The sequence below is a fragment of the Crocuta crocuta genome, unplaced genomic scaffold (assembly GCF_008692635.1).
Source record: "Crocuta crocuta isolate KB4526 unplaced genomic scaffold, BGI_CrCroc_1.0 scaffold457, whole genome shotgun sequence".
NCBI classification, from domain to species: Eukaryota; Metazoa; Chordata; class Mammalia; order Carnivora; family Hyaenidae; genus Crocuta; species Crocuta crocuta.
In genome coordinates, this window is record NW_027531318.1 from 3,651,846 (window position 1) to 3,667,558 (window position 15,713).

General features: G+C 35.8%; 1 protein-coding gene across 1 annotated transcript in view; it reads right to left on the reverse strand.

The window, feature by feature from the left end:
• Positions 1–15,713, reverse strand: part of LOC144238035 (uncharacterized) — a 78,187-nt gene that overhangs the window by 19,300 nt on the left and 43,174 nt on the right. The window contains exons 8-9 of the mRNA XM_077771781.1: positions 7,747–7,830; positions 4,330–4,413 (exon numbers count right to left, since the gene is read on the reverse strand). Of these exons, the coding sequence (XP_077627907.1) occupies positions 4,330–4,413; positions 7,747–7,830 (168 nt within the window). The remainder of the gene's footprint in view (positions 1–4,329; positions 4,414–7,746; positions 7,831–15,713) is intronic.

Consider the following 15,713-nt stretch of genomic DNA (forward strand, 5'->3'; position numbering starts at 1 on the left):
TTCTTGTGGTTGATTTTAAGTTCCATAGCATTGTGCTCTGAAAATATGCATGGTATGATCTTGATCCTTTTATTGAGGGCTGATTCTTGTAGAGTTGGAGTTTCTCCCCTTAGCGAGTCCCTGTTAAGATTTCTTGCAGAGCTGGTTTAGTGGTCACTAACTCTTTAATTTTTGCTTGTTTGGGAAACTTTTAATCTCTCCTTCTATTTTGAATGACAGCCTTGCTGGATAAAGAATTCTTGGCTGCATATTTTTGCAATTCAGCACATTGAATATATTCTGCCACTCCTTCCTGGCCTGCCAAGTTTCTGTGGATAGGTATGCTGCAAACCTGATCTGTCTTCCTTTGTGGGTTAAGGACTTCTTTTTCCTTCCTGCTTTCATGATTCTTTCCTTGCCTCAGTATTTGTGAATTTGACTATGATATGCTTTGTTGATGGACAATTTTTTGTTGAATATAATGGGAGTCCTTTGTGCTTTCTGGATTTTGATGTTTGTGTCTTACCCCAGATTAGGAAAGTTTTCTGCTATGATTTCTCACATAACCCTTCTACCCCTTTTCCTCTCTTTTGATGTTTTGGGACCCCTATGATTCTGATGCTGTTCCTTTTTAGTGAGTCACTGATTTCTCTAATTCTTTTTTTTTTTAAATTTTTTTTAATTTTTTAATTTTTTTAAATTTATTTCTAGGAGAGAGAGAGAGACAGCGTGAGCAGGGGAGGGTCAGAGAGAGAGGGAGTCACAGACTGAAACAGGCTCCAGGCTCTGAGCTGGCAGTCAGCACAGAGCCCGACGCGGGGCTCGAACCCACGAACCGCGAGATCATGACCTAAGTGAAAGTCGGACGCTTAACCGACTAAGCCACCCAGGCGCCCCTGATTTCTCTAATTCTTAAGTCATGCTCTTTTGCCTTAGTCTCCCTCTTTTAATCTACTTCATTATTCTCCATAAGTTTGTCCTCTATATTGCTGATTCACTGCAATGTGTCACCCATCCTTGCCGCTGTAGCATCCATTTGAGATTAAAGCTCAGTTATAGCATTTTTTATTTCATCCGAACTAGCTTCTATTTCTTTTATCCCCACAGAAAGGATTCTATTCTATTTTTGACCCCAGTTAGTATTCTTATTATTGTGATTCTAAATTTTGGTTCAGACATCTTGCTTGTATCTGTGTTGATTGAGTCCATGTTTGTCATTTCTTCCTGCTCTTTATTTTGGGGTGAATGCCTTCATTTCATCATTTTGAAGGAAGAAAAGGAATTAATTAGGAAAAAAAATAAAATTTAAAAATTTAAAACAACACACACACACACACAAATAAAATAAATAATGCTATATCCTAGGTGTGTTTTGGTCTGGGTGTTGAAAGGGGCTTGATAGATTCGATAAAAAAGTAGGGGGGGAGGATAACGTTAGAAAATTTGAAAAAAATGAACACAATGAAATGAAATACAAGTAAAATAGAATTTGAAAATTTTACAAAGGTAAAAAATATAGTAGAAAAAATTAAAAATATTTTTTTATAAAAGTTGAAAATAAAAATAATTTCTTTCTGTTTCTGTATTTAAGAAAAAGAAAACAAATGAAAAAGAAATAGAAACAAAATTGAATAGATGGACCAGTGAAAAGACTGAAATACGATTGAAATTACATTGTTTTCCCCTAGAAGTTAAAGTATGAAGTCCTTTATAGTCTTTAAGCTAAACAGGCAGAGACACTTGTGTTCCTGAATAGTGAAGTTGGCCCAGTTGGGCAGGGCTTAGTGTACAGCTTCATTCTCCACTAGATGGTGTTGCTTAGCATACTGGGGTGGACTGTTGTGGTGCTTGTAGGTGTGTATGTGCATGCACTGGAAGGGTTAAAATGGCATCATCCAGCTACCCAATCTCTATTATCGGAACTCTGTTCTCCCTGATCAGCAATCGCTCACCCATCCTTTGCCTCTGGTTTCCTTCCAATCCTTGCTTTTACACTATCTGTGATCAAGCCATCAGTTGCTGGGTGGTACCTTCCTCTTGAGTTTTATCTCAGATGCAGCTGTGTTTCCCAACCCCTCACTTCTGAGGNCGATAAAAAAGTAGGGGGGGAGGATAACGTTAGAAAATTTGAAAAACATGAACACAATGAAATGAAATATAAGTAAAATAGAATTTGAAAATTTTACAAAGGTAAAAAATATAGTAGAAAAAATTAAAAATATTTTTTTATAAAAGTTGAAAATAAAAATAATTTCTTTCTGTTTCTGTATTTAAGAAAAAGAAAACAAATGAAAAAGAAATAGAAACAAAATTGAATAGATGGACCAGTGAAAAGACTGAAATACGATTGAAATTACATTGTTTTCCCCTAGAAGTTAAAGTATGAAGTCCTTTATAGTCTTTAAGCTAAACAGGCAGAGACACTTGTGTTCCTGAATAGTGAAGTTGGCCCAGTTGGGCAGGGCTTAGTGTACAGCTTCATTCTCCACTAGATGGTGTTGCTTAGCATACTGGGGTGGACTGTTGTGGTGCTTGTAGGTGTGTATGTGCATGCACTGGAAGGGTTAAAATGGCATCATCCAGCTACCCAATCTCTATTATCGGAACTCTGTTCTCCCTGATCAGCAATCGCTCACCCATCCTTTGCCTCTGGTTTCCTTCCAATCCTTGCTTTTACACTATCTGTGATCAAGCCATCAGTTGCTGGGTGGTACCTTCCTCTTGAGTTTTATCTCAGATGCAGCTGTGTTTCCCAACCCCTCACTTCTGAGGGACTATGGTTTTGGCCCATTCTGGCCTTCTGCAGGAGGGTCTCACCAAGCAATGTCTGGGTGCTAGCCACACCCAGGAATGTTCACAGGACTGTGCTGCTGCCAAGCCCAGAGACTAGGGCTTGGTGCCAGCCTGCCCCAGAAAAAGTTCAACCGATCATGTAGCAGAAGTGTTTCAGGGATTATGGAAAATCACAACACACATCTGGCACCAGGCTTCACCCTTAATGACGTTGTTCCAGCACCAGCAAATGTGGTTGTTCTCTGGGGTCTGCTGGGACCTTTACCTATGGGGTGGCCACTTAGACTCTACCAAATGTCCTCTTAGCATGGGAACCCCCTCTCCTCCTGTGGTCCAAGGACCCCCTGGACTTCACTCTGCTCCTAGGGATTTGCCATTCCCACCAGAGCACCACCACATATCAAGCTGCAGAGTTTCAGACTCTGCACTCCCCCTGTTTATAAAGTCTTAATGGAATTTAAACCCTCTCAATTCTTTCCTTTTTGTTCAGTCCCTGTGACTGTTTCCACTTTTCCACTTTCTCTCCAGCTGCTTTGTGGGGGGGTGCTTTTCCCATACTCTCCCCTCCATCACCATCCTCTCTCCGCCAGCAAAAACAGCTCCCTGCCATCCGCAGCTTCTCTCTCCCCCAGTTCACCCCTCTGTGCCATGTACCTGCTGAGTTCTGTGGTTTAGGTTGTGCAGATTGTTGTGTTAATCCTCAAATCGGTTTTCTAGATGTGCAGGATGGTTTAGTGTTGATCTGGCTGTATTTCATGGACATGAGACACACACAAAAAAAACCCTTCCATGCTGTTCCCAAATCTTGGCACCTCCCCTGGACCATTTTTTATTCCCTTCAGTGTGAAACTTCTCATGTTGCTTCTCTTAGGCATACATGGCATAGACTTGGCCATGTATATAGTCACCTTTGGATAATAGTTTTTTTTTTTAAAGGATCTCTTTGACTATTTCTTTTTTATTTTTTTCTTGATTATTTCTTTCTCTTGTTTCTCTCTTAAGTTCTCTGCCTCCTTTGGTATCACACAGGGATCAATAAGAAATATGTAAAATACTGTTCAACCAGGACAAAAGGCAGTAGTATAAACTGAACTATGTAACAAAACTAAAGGTTTTACTTCACCTGAGATATTACAAATTTGCTTGATAGTTTAATCATAATGGGGTAATTAGTAACCAAAGAAATAACTATCTGCTAAATTCCTCTTCCTACTGATTTCATAAGGTAGAATTTCTGCTTTTGTAAATACAAAGAAACTATCCTATGTAACCAGAAAAAAAGAAAGTGAATAGAACAGTATTTAAAATGTTTCCATCAAGCATATTCTAAGCTCGACTTCACATTATATTTTATGGATAATATTTTAATGGATGAGTTCTAAAATTTATAATATGAGGCTAATTTTCCATTTATAGTAACTGGTATAGTCTCTCCACTAATTATAGGAGAGACTTAACAAAGACGTTTTATCATGTAATAATAGCACATAGATTCAAATTTAAACTCCAGAGGAAATAAATAAACCTTAAATAGATATGAAATTCTTTCTTTCTTACCAGGATGACTCTTTGACTCTGTCTTGATTTCTCTCTTTATTGTACTTCTTCCAGTAGTACCTAGGAGGTATTCTTTATCAGTATCTATAGAAATAAACAGTTCCAAAACACTTTGTAAGGTAAACGTTAACACATGTGTTTGTGTGCCTAGTATTCCTCTAATTAGCATTTATTATAGGAGGAGAATTATAGTGAAATGTCTGGGTTGCAGAAACATAGTACCTTAGAATCCGAAGAGCTATTAGTAATCATGTAAGCCCCATCATATTGAAGCATAGAGATGTTTAGTGATTTGACAAAGATGGCATATCTGGTCATGGTCATATGACATATGGCCATAATGACAAAATTGATGCTCATCCTGAGGCTTCATCTAGGGCTTTTCCCAGAAAAAATAAATAAATTCTTTTGCAGTTTAAATCACCCCAGAGCATTTAAGTTAATATAGCCTTCGTGTACATATTAAAAACATATTAATCTGGTGAGGCAGGACATAACATTTTCCCCAAGTCAGCTTACAAACTATGGTCATTGGAGTCACAGACATTATTGTGAGGCAGAAGCTCTTTGACGTGTCTAGAAATACTTTAATGCTCACCCTTTTTATTAGGTGATGTCACTTTGAATCAACTAGGCATTAGTGATGGAAGAGAATAACAAATAACATGTGGAATGAGATAAAGTGCTCTCTCAAGGTCTTCTTAGCATGTAGACCTTTTAGCTGGGGAGGAGGAAATAGGCAATTTGCAATAATGTGAGCAGTGACATTGCATCACTTTTCATTTGAGTCTTTACATGATTTTCAGGTTTTCTCCCTCCTGGATATGGAAACTACTATGTAGGTCTAATGACAGAATAAAAATAAAAAGAAACTTATTTAAGATAATTCCACACTGCAAAATAAATAACTAGAATTGGTGACTCTAGGTTACCAATGAGGAAAGTTTTGTGGGCAAAATTGGTTCTAATATAGCATACAACTGAAGTTGGAAACATATTGATGATCCATATATAGATTGAAAGTTTTGCTTTGGAGAAATGACTGAGCCCATGAATTTTAAAGTTTTCAACATCACCATGAGAGAAAATATATACTTGCCACTGTAACCTAAACAGAGGCAGAGACCAGATGAGGCATTATTACTAAAACCAAAACCAAACTGCATTGGTCAGAACAGGTTTTTTTTTTTTTTTTTTTTTAAATGTTTTATTTATTTCTAGGAGAGAGAGACAGCGTGAGCAGGGGAGGGTCAGAGAGAGAGGGAGTCACAGACTGAAACAGGCTCCAGGCTCCGAGCTGGCAGTCAGCACAGAGCCCGACGCGGGGCTCGAACCCACAAACCGCGAGATCATGACCTAAGCGAAAGTCGGACGCTTAACCGACTAAGCCACCCAGGCGCCCCGGTCAGAACAGGTTTTAAATACTTAAGTAATGACATTTGTGGAAGTAATACGAGCATTAGCATCACATAACTGGAGAATATTAGCAGACCTATAGGTCTTTCTCTAACAGATGTAATTAGAATAACTGATTCACATGAATTGAGAAAGCAAGAGATTCTTATATAAGCAGGGAAGGAATGATTTTAGTCTCTGAGTATAAATTAGGTTAAACAGTAGGAGAATAAAAGGTAAGTGGTGGAGAAATTTATGATACATTAAGAGTTACAATTTTCCTCCTTCACAATATCATTCCATTGCTTTAAGTTTTTTTTAAAAAAATCCTAAACGGCTTGGAATTTCTTGAGTTATTTTTTAAATATACATATAGTGTACAATTTGCCCATTTTAAATGTTTAATTAATGGTTATCAAAATATTCTTAAAATTGTGTTAACTGTCAGCACAGTTGTAGAATCTACTTAAGATTTATAGCATTAAATTCCAGTGCGATTTAGAAACGTTACAACATATTTTTGATATAGAGTTCTGTATATAACTCTAAATTCCTATTCTCTTTCCACACATAAATATAAATATAAAAATATATTCATTTATTATAAAAATGTCTCATTATTTATAAAACTTTGTGCCCTATAGAANTGTATGGATAGTATTTTCTACCTTAAACTTTTATTGTTAATTTCAGTTTTAATTGTTGTTTTATTTTTTAATATAATTTATTGTCAAATTGGCTAACATAGCATGTAAACTGTGCTCTTTTTTGGAGGGGGGTAGATTCCCGTGGTTCATCGCTTATATACCATACCCAGTGCCTATCCCAACAAGTGCCCTCCTCAATGCCCATCACCCATTTCCCCCTCTCCCCCAACTCCCCAATCAACCCTCAGATTGTTCTCTGTATTTAAGAGTCTCTTATGGTTTGCCTCCTTCCCTCTCTGTTTGTAGCTATTTTTCCCTCTTCTCTTCCTTCATGGTCTTAAGTTTCTCAAGATCCACATATGAGTGACACATATGGACACATATGGAGACGACTTTGTCCCTCTGTAGCCTGGACTCTTATAATTCAAAGTACTTTGGCCTCAGCACTACTGTGGGAGACACAAATCTGAAGCAGGCTCCAAGCTCTGTGATGACAGCACAGAGCCCAAGCAGGGCTTGAACTCATGAACTGTAAGATCACAACCTGAGCCAAAGTAGGACGCTTAACCATCTGAGCTATCCAGGTGCCCTGCCCATTCTTTCTTCTGACAGCATAAATTTACTGAGAAATTCTAGTGAATTTTAAAATTTTAGTTTCTGTATTTTTCAACTACTGGATTTCCATGCTGTCTTTTTCAAAATGATATCTTTCCCTTCATCGTTATTCTCAAAGGACATAGCCTTTGGACATGTGCACACTGTCACCTTCAGATTACAGTGATTTTAACAGGGCTCTCTTTGACTGTATATATATATACAGTCATATATATCTATATCTATATCTATATCTATATCTATATCTATCTGTTAAGCTGTCTGCCTCTTTGGTATAACACTAGAAGGCAATGGCAGTGTGTTTATCACTGTGACATGAGTAAAGGCAGTAGCATAATCTCCAAACTATGTAACACAGTCAATGTACCATTACAGCTGATATACCATAAATATGCCTGACATTTCCATCAAATAAAGGGAAATGGTAACTAATGAATTAACTATCTTAAATTATTGTTGCTATTATATTCATGACGTATAGTATATTATTGGACATACTTTCACCAATCATATTGTAAGGTCACTATAGCATTTTTTTATGGTCCAGTTTCTAAATGGATGAGTTCTAAAACTAGTATCTAGCTCACTTTTTATTTCTAGTAAACACCAGAGTATAATGAATTGTGAGAATATTTATGAAGACTTTATCTGGATAGTAATAACATACAGCTACTCATGTCATTTAGACCCAATCTTCATTAAACTCTGAAGAAGTTTTTTAAAAACAGAAATATTAGGCTTGCAAAACTCTTGTTCTTACCAGGGAGATTCTGTACTTGTATCTTCTTTTCCTTCACCAATATACGTCTTTCAGTGGGATTTTTCAGGTGTTCTATATCAGTTTCTATACAAATAAGAATATCAAAACACTTCATAAAGTAACCATACTAATGGAGAACTATTTACTTGTTATTAAATAATAGGCATTATAATAAAATATTTGTATTGTAGAATTAGTAAGCCTCATTGTTGGAAGGGATATTAGCAATCATTAAGTCTCCATATATTGTGTATCTAGATAATGACAAAATTGATGCACAAACTTACATATCATAATCTTTTAACCAGTGCCTTTTCCTAAAGGAAAGGAAATTCTACTTATGCTAAATTAAAATATCCTTAGTTTATGATAATAACATAGCTTTCAAGTTTATCTTAAAATCACAATCATGTTGTAGGGACATACCTAGTGATGTGGAACATAACACTTTTTTTTTCTCACAGGTTACATTACAAACCACAGCCTCCATTGTCACAGAAAATTACCAGCGAATAGAAATTCTTTGACTTAGTCAAAAATATTTTATGCCCTCTTTATGTTATTTAATTGTAAAAAAAAAAAAAAAAAGCAGGCATCTGTAATGGAAATGAATAACAAGATATTTTGTAAAATGAGGGGAGGAAAAGTGGTTTCCCAGGTTCCTTTAGCATGAAGACATTATTGCTGGGGAGGAGGAAATGGTTAAATTTGCAGAAATACCAGGATTGAGACTTGGTCTCTTTTCATTTGAGTGTTTATGTGATCTGAAACTTTTACTTGATTTAAAAACTACAACTAGATCCAATTACAGGAAAAATATATGAACATGGCTAAAGGAGAGTTATACTGAAAAAGAATACTTAGGAATTATCACGCAAGGTCAACTTCAGGGTCTAAACTTTTGTGAAGTTGGTTCTAACAGCATACCTAAATTTGGAAACCTATCACGAAGTAATCACCTGGATGGAAGTCTTTCTTTGGAAAAATGGCTGAGTCAATAAATAGTTAAGGTTGCACTGTGATCTTGGCAATCAAAATATACCAATACATTAAAAGTTATGTGCTGGAGAAATAACCTAGAGTCATATTTTTCTCCCTTGTTGTATCTTCCCACTTTCCAAATTATTTTTTTTTATCCTACTGTGCTGGGAGTACACTGAGTTATTTTTAAAAACTATGCAACAGAGTACAGATCTTTTACCTTTTTGGTTAGGTTTATTCCTAGGTATCTTATGGTTTTGGTACAATTGTAAATGGGATCAATACCTTTATTTCTGTTTCTACTTCTTCATTACTGGTGTATGAAAATGCAACACATTTCTGTACATTGGTTTTGTATCCCGTGACTTTACTGAATTCATTTATCAGTTCTAGCAACTTTTTGGTAGAAAAACTTTTTGGGTTTTCTACATAGAGTACCATACAATCTGCAAATATTGAAAGTTTGACTTCTTCTCTGCCAAGTTGCAGGACTTTTGTTTCTTTCTGCTATCTGATTGTTGAATCTAGGACTTCCAGTACTATGTTAAATAACAGTAGTAAGAGTGGACATCCCTAACTAGTTCCTGACCATAGAGGAAAAGTTCTCAGATTTTCCCCATTGAGGATGATATTAACTGTGGGTCTTTTGTATATGGATTTTATTATGTTGAGGTATGTTCCCTCTCTCCATGCTTTGCTGAGGTTTTTCATCAAGAATAGATGCTGTACAGGGGCATCTGGGTGGCTCATTCAGTTAAACATCTGACTTCAGATGATCTCATGGTTCATGGGTTTGACTCTGTGCTGACAGCTCAAATCCTGGAGCCTGTTTCAGATTCTTTGTCTCCCTCTCTCTCTGCACCTCCCCTGCTCACTATCTGTCTCTCTGTGTCTCCTCTCTACCTCTCTCTCTCTCTCTCAAAAAAGTGAATAAACATTAAAAAGATGTTTAAATAAAGAATGGATGCTTACATTGTCAAATGCTTTTTCCGCATCTACTGAATCATATGATTATTTCCATTTCTTTTATTAAAAGATCTGTACTCTGAAAACTATAAAACATGGATGAAATAAATTGAAAGTGATGCAAAGGAAAACATTCCATGCTCAAAGATTGGAAGAACAAACGTTGTTAAAATGTCTATACTACTCAAAGCAAATCTACACATTTAATGCACTCTCTATCAAATACCACCAGCATTTTTCACAGAACTAGAACAGTCCTAAAATTTGTATGGAACCACAAACGACCCTGAAAAGCCAAAGCAATCTTGAAAAAGAAAAGCAAAGCTGGAGACAATTCCAGACTTCAAGCTATACTGCAAAGCTGTAGTGATGAAGACAGGATGGTATTGGCACAAAAACAGACATATAATTGGGGTGCCTGGGTGGCTCAGTCAGTTAAGTATCCGACTTCGGCTCAGGTCATGATCACATGGTTTGTGGGTTCAAGCCCCGCGTCGGGCTCTGTGCTGACAGCTGGCTCAGAGCCTGGAGCCTGCTTCAGATTCTGTATCTCCCTCTCCCTCTGACCTCCCCTGCTCATGCTCTCTTTCTCTCTCTCTCTCAGAAATAAATAAATAAAAAACATGAAATTAAAAAAAACCAGACATATAAATCAATGGAAGAGAACAGAAAACAAAGAAACCCACAACTATAAGGCTGACTAATGGTCAACAAAGAGGGAATAAATATCCAATGGGAAAAAGACAATCTCTTCAACATATGGTATTGGGAAAACTGGACAGCAACATACAGGAGAATGAAACTGGATCACTTTCTTGTACCACACACAAAAATAAATTCAACATGGATGAGAGACTTAAATGTGAGACGGAAACCATCAAAATCCTCCAGGAGAACACAGACAGTAATCTATTTGACATCGGCCATAGCAAACTCTTACTAGATACATCTCCTGAGACAAGGGAAACAAATGCTAAAATAAACTATTGGGACTTCATCAAGATAAAAAGTTTCTGCACAGTGAAGGAAACAATCAACAAAACTAAAAATCAACCTATGAATGGGAGTAGATATTTGCAAATAACATATATGACAAAGGGTTAGTATCCAAAATATGTAAAGAATTTAGAAAAATCAACACCTGAAAAGCAAATAACCCAGTTGAAAAGTGGGCAGAAAATATGAATAGTCATTTTTCCAAAGAAAACATCCAGATGGCTGATACATGAAAAGATGCTCAGCATCATGCACCATCAGAGAAATACGAATCAAAAGTTCAATGAGATGTTACTTCACATCTGTAGAATGGTTAAAATTAATAGCACAGGAAACAACAAATGTTGGTGAAGATGTGGAAAAAGGAGAACCTTCTTACAATGTTGGGAATGCAAATTGGTGTAGTGACTCTGAAAAACAGGTTCCTCAAAGAGTCAAAATAGAACTACCCTATGATCCAGCAATTACACTACTAGGTATATACCCAAAGGATACAAAAATACTGTTTCAAAGGAATACATGGACCTGACATTCATAGCAGCACTATCAACAATAGCCAAAACATGGAAAGAACATAAGTGTCCATCAACTGATGAATGGATCAAGAAGATCTGGTATATTTATACAATGGAATACTACATGGCAATGAGAAAGAATGAAATCTGGCCATGTGTAGCAACATGGATGGAACTAGAGGGTGTTATGCTGAGTGAAATAAGTCAAGTAGAGAAGGACAAATACCATATGTTTGCACATATAGGTGGATTAAGAGGAAGTTAACAGGATGAAACGGGAGAAGGGGAAAAATAGTTGAGAGGTGGGGAGGCAAATCATGAGAGACTCTTGAATGCGGAGAACAAGCTGAGGGCTGAGGGGGTGGGGGAGATGGGAACGGGGGTGATGGGCATGGAGGAGGGCACTTGTTGGGATGAGCACTGGGTGTTATATGGAAACCAACTTGACAATAAACTATTTTTAAAAAAGCAAAAAAAGATCTCTAATCAAAAGATAAGAACATTTTCCTATAGCATTTTTAGAAGGCCCATTGTTTTACAATAAGCATTTGAATAGAACTATTCTGGAAAGAATATTCTTTTACTTTTGTTATACGGTTATCATTTGTCATTAACACATTTTAGTTTGTTCCTGACAATAATTTATTCCATTCGTCTATCATTGTACCAGTATTACAGTACAGTACAAAAAGACTTGTATTTTTATAATAATACTGGAAATAAGAATTTTCTGACCTTTAAATATATTCTTTTTTGTTAAGGTTTTCTAACTTGGCCCTATGCACTTCTATATAAATTTTAGAATCACCTTATCAATTTTATAAAAGTCATTTCTGGATTACTTTTTCTAAGTTTTTACTTAAATCCTAGTTAACATACAATGTAATATTAGTTTCAGGTATAAAATTTAGTAATTCACCACTTACATACAACACGCAGTGATCATCACAAGTGCACTCCTTAATTCTCATCACCTATTTAACCCATCCCCCCACTCACCTCCCCTGTGGTAACCATCAGTTTGTTCTTTATAGTTAAGTCTGTTTCTTTTTATTTTTTTAATGTTTATTTATTTTTTGAGAGACAGAGAGAAACAGAGTACTAGTGGGGGAAGGGCAGAGAGAGAGAAGACACAGAATCTGAAGCAGGCTCCAGGCTAGCTGTCAGCATAGAGCCTGATGCAGGGCTCGAACCCATGAACAGTGAGATCATGACTTGAGCTGAAGTCGGAGGTTTAACCAACTGAGCCACTCAGGTGACCCAAGAGTCTGTTTCTTGGTTTGCTTCTCTTTTTCTTTACGTTCATTTGTTTTGTTTCTTAAGTCTACATATGAATGTAATCATATGGATTTATCTTTCTCTGATTTATTTTGCTCAGCATAACACACTCTAGCTCCATCGGCCATGTTTCTGTAGTGTAGTGTTTATCACGTTTGCCTCTACATTCTAGGTCCACCAATGTCATTGCAAATGGTAAGATTTTATTCTTTGTTATATATGTATATATATTTATATTTTTATATGTATCACATCTTAATCCATCAGTCGATAGACATTAGACTATTTTCATTTATTGTAGATAATGTTGCTGTAAACATCAGAGTATGTGTATTCCTTCAAATTAGTATTTTTGTATCCTTTCAAAAATTTTTAAGTTTTTTTCTAGAGCAATTTAGGGTTTCAGAGAAGTTACACAGAAAGTACAGAGTTCCCAAATACTTCTTTCCCCTCACACACAATTTCCCATTATTAACATGCTATATTAGATCATTTATTTGTTGCAATTGCCGAACAAATGTTGATGAATTACTAACAATATTCATGGTTTATGTTAGTTACTCTTTTCACTGTAGAATTCTATGGATATTGACAAATATATAATGTCATCTGTCCACTGCTATATTATACAAAATAGCTTCAACACCCTGAAGATTCCTTGTGCTCCAACTCTTCATTATTCCTCAATCTGAACCCCTGGCAGCTCCTGAAATTTTAACTATCTGTATAGTTTTGCCTTTTCCATAGTAGAATATAGTTGAAATCATACAGCTTTTCCAAGCTGGCTTCTGTCACTTAGCAATGAACCCTCAAGTTCCTGCCATGTCTTTCTATGGCTTGATAGCCCAATTCTTATTATTGTTGAACAACATACCATTATATAAATGTACCACAGGTTGTTAACCCATTCACCTAATGGAAACATCTCTGTTGCTTCCAAAGTGGGGCATTTATAGATAATCCTGCTATAAATGTGCAGGTTATTGCCTGGACATAAGATTTCAATTCATTTGGGTAAATATTTAGAAGCATAATTACTGGATTGTATGGTAAGATAATGTTGACCTTTATAAAAATGTAAAAATGTCTTCCAAAGTGAGTATAGCATTTTGCATCCTCAAGAACAATAAATGGGCATTCCTGTATTCCACATCCTTTATTGCATTTTTGTGTTGTCAGTTTTTGGTTTAGCCATTCTCATAGGTGTATCTCATTAGGTATCTTATTGTTTTTATTTGCAATTTCCCAATGACATATGATGATTTCATTATGCATACTTGCAATTTTCTGTCTTCTTTGAAGAGGTGGCTGTTCGGATCTTTTCAGAGTTTTAAAATAGGATTAAATTTTTTTTTAATTTTTAATTTTTGAGAGAGAGAGACAGTGTGAGCAGGGGAGGCTCAGAAGGAGAGGGAGACACAGAACCTGAAGCAGGCTCCAGGCTCTGAGCTAGCTGTCATAACAGAGCCCGACGCGGGGTTCGAACCCATGAACCGTGAGATCATGATCTAAGCCAAAGTCAGACACTTAACCGACTGAGCCACCCAGGCGCCCCATAAAAATAGGATTTTTGAAAATGTTTAATTATTTTTATATATTTTCAACACAAATTCTTTATATGAGATAGGTGCTTTGCAAATATTTTCTATCAAAATGTAGAATTCCTTTTAATTCTCTTAAAAATGTCTTTCACAAAATGTAAGCATTAATTTTAAAGAAGTCCAAACTCATCACAATTTTTCTGCTCCTCTCTAATTTCCTATGGGGGAAGGGGAGATTATTGATTTTTTAGTTTCTTATTTTCTAATATATGCATTCAATGCTATAAATTTCCTTCTAAGCACTCCTTTCATTGTTTTATCACACAGATTTTAATAAGCAATATTTTAGTTTTCACTTAGTTCATATTTTTAAATTTTATATTGATACTTCTTCGAGCATGTACTTTACAGGTATATTGTTTCATCTTCAAATATTTTGAGATTTTCCAGCACTCTGCGTATTACTGATTTCCAGTTTAAATTCCATTATGAGCTGAGAGCGTGATTTGTGTGATTTCTATTTTAGACAAATTTTTAACATCTGATTTCTATCTTAAAACGTGGTTTATCTTTGTGAATACCGCTTGTGAGCTTGAGAGCAATGTGCATTCTCCTATTGTTGGATGGGTATTCAAATAGATATCGATTAGATGCAGTTGATGGTGTTGTTGAGCTCACCTATGTTATTATTGATTTTTTTTTTTTTTTTGCCTGTTGGTTATATTCATTTCTGATAGAGGAGTGAAGTCTCCAACTATAGTAACGGATGCATTTATTTATCCTTATAGTTCTATCAGTTTTGCCTATGCATTTTGGCATATACACACGAGGGATTATTATATATTCTTGGAGAATTGGTTCTTTTATTATTACATAATACTTCTATTTATCCCTGGTAATTTTTTTTGCCTTGAAGTCTGCTTTTTCTTTTTTTCTTAAGTCTGCTTCTTCTGACACTAATATAGTTACTCATATTTTTCTCCATGCCTTTATGACATTTCCATTGTTCCACCTTAATTGAAGTGTAATTAACAAATAAAATTATAATTAAAGTGTACAGCACAATGATTTGATATTTGTATACACTGTAAAATGGTTCCCACAATCAACTTAACACATCTATGACCTCACATAGTGACTTTTTCTTCCTTCCTTCCTCCCTCCCTCCCCTCCCCTTTTTCTTTTTCTTTCTTTCCTTTTTCCTTCCTTCTTTCCTTCCTTCCTTCCTTCCTTCTCTCTTCTTCCCCCATCCCTCTTTCCCTCTCTCCCTACCTCCCTTTATTTTTAGTGAGAGTGTTTGTATCTACTCTCTTAGCAAATATCACATAAGCAATACAGGATTATTAGATGTAAACACCATGCATACATTAAATCCTCAGAATTTATTTACCTAATAAGTAAAAGTTTGAATCCTTTGACCAATCATTCCCCAGGTTTATCCACATGTTTGCAAGAGGCAGTATTTCCTTCTTTTTTAGGGCAAAATTATATATATCTATGCGTATGTATGTTAGATATAGATATATATGTATATACATATGTGTGTATATATAGATATAGAAATACACATATGGATATCTACATATATATTTATTATTCATTATCTATTCATCCTTCAGTCATCAATGGATGGTGGACACTTCAGTTATTTCCATCTTGGCTATGTAAATAGTGCCACTATAAATAAAGG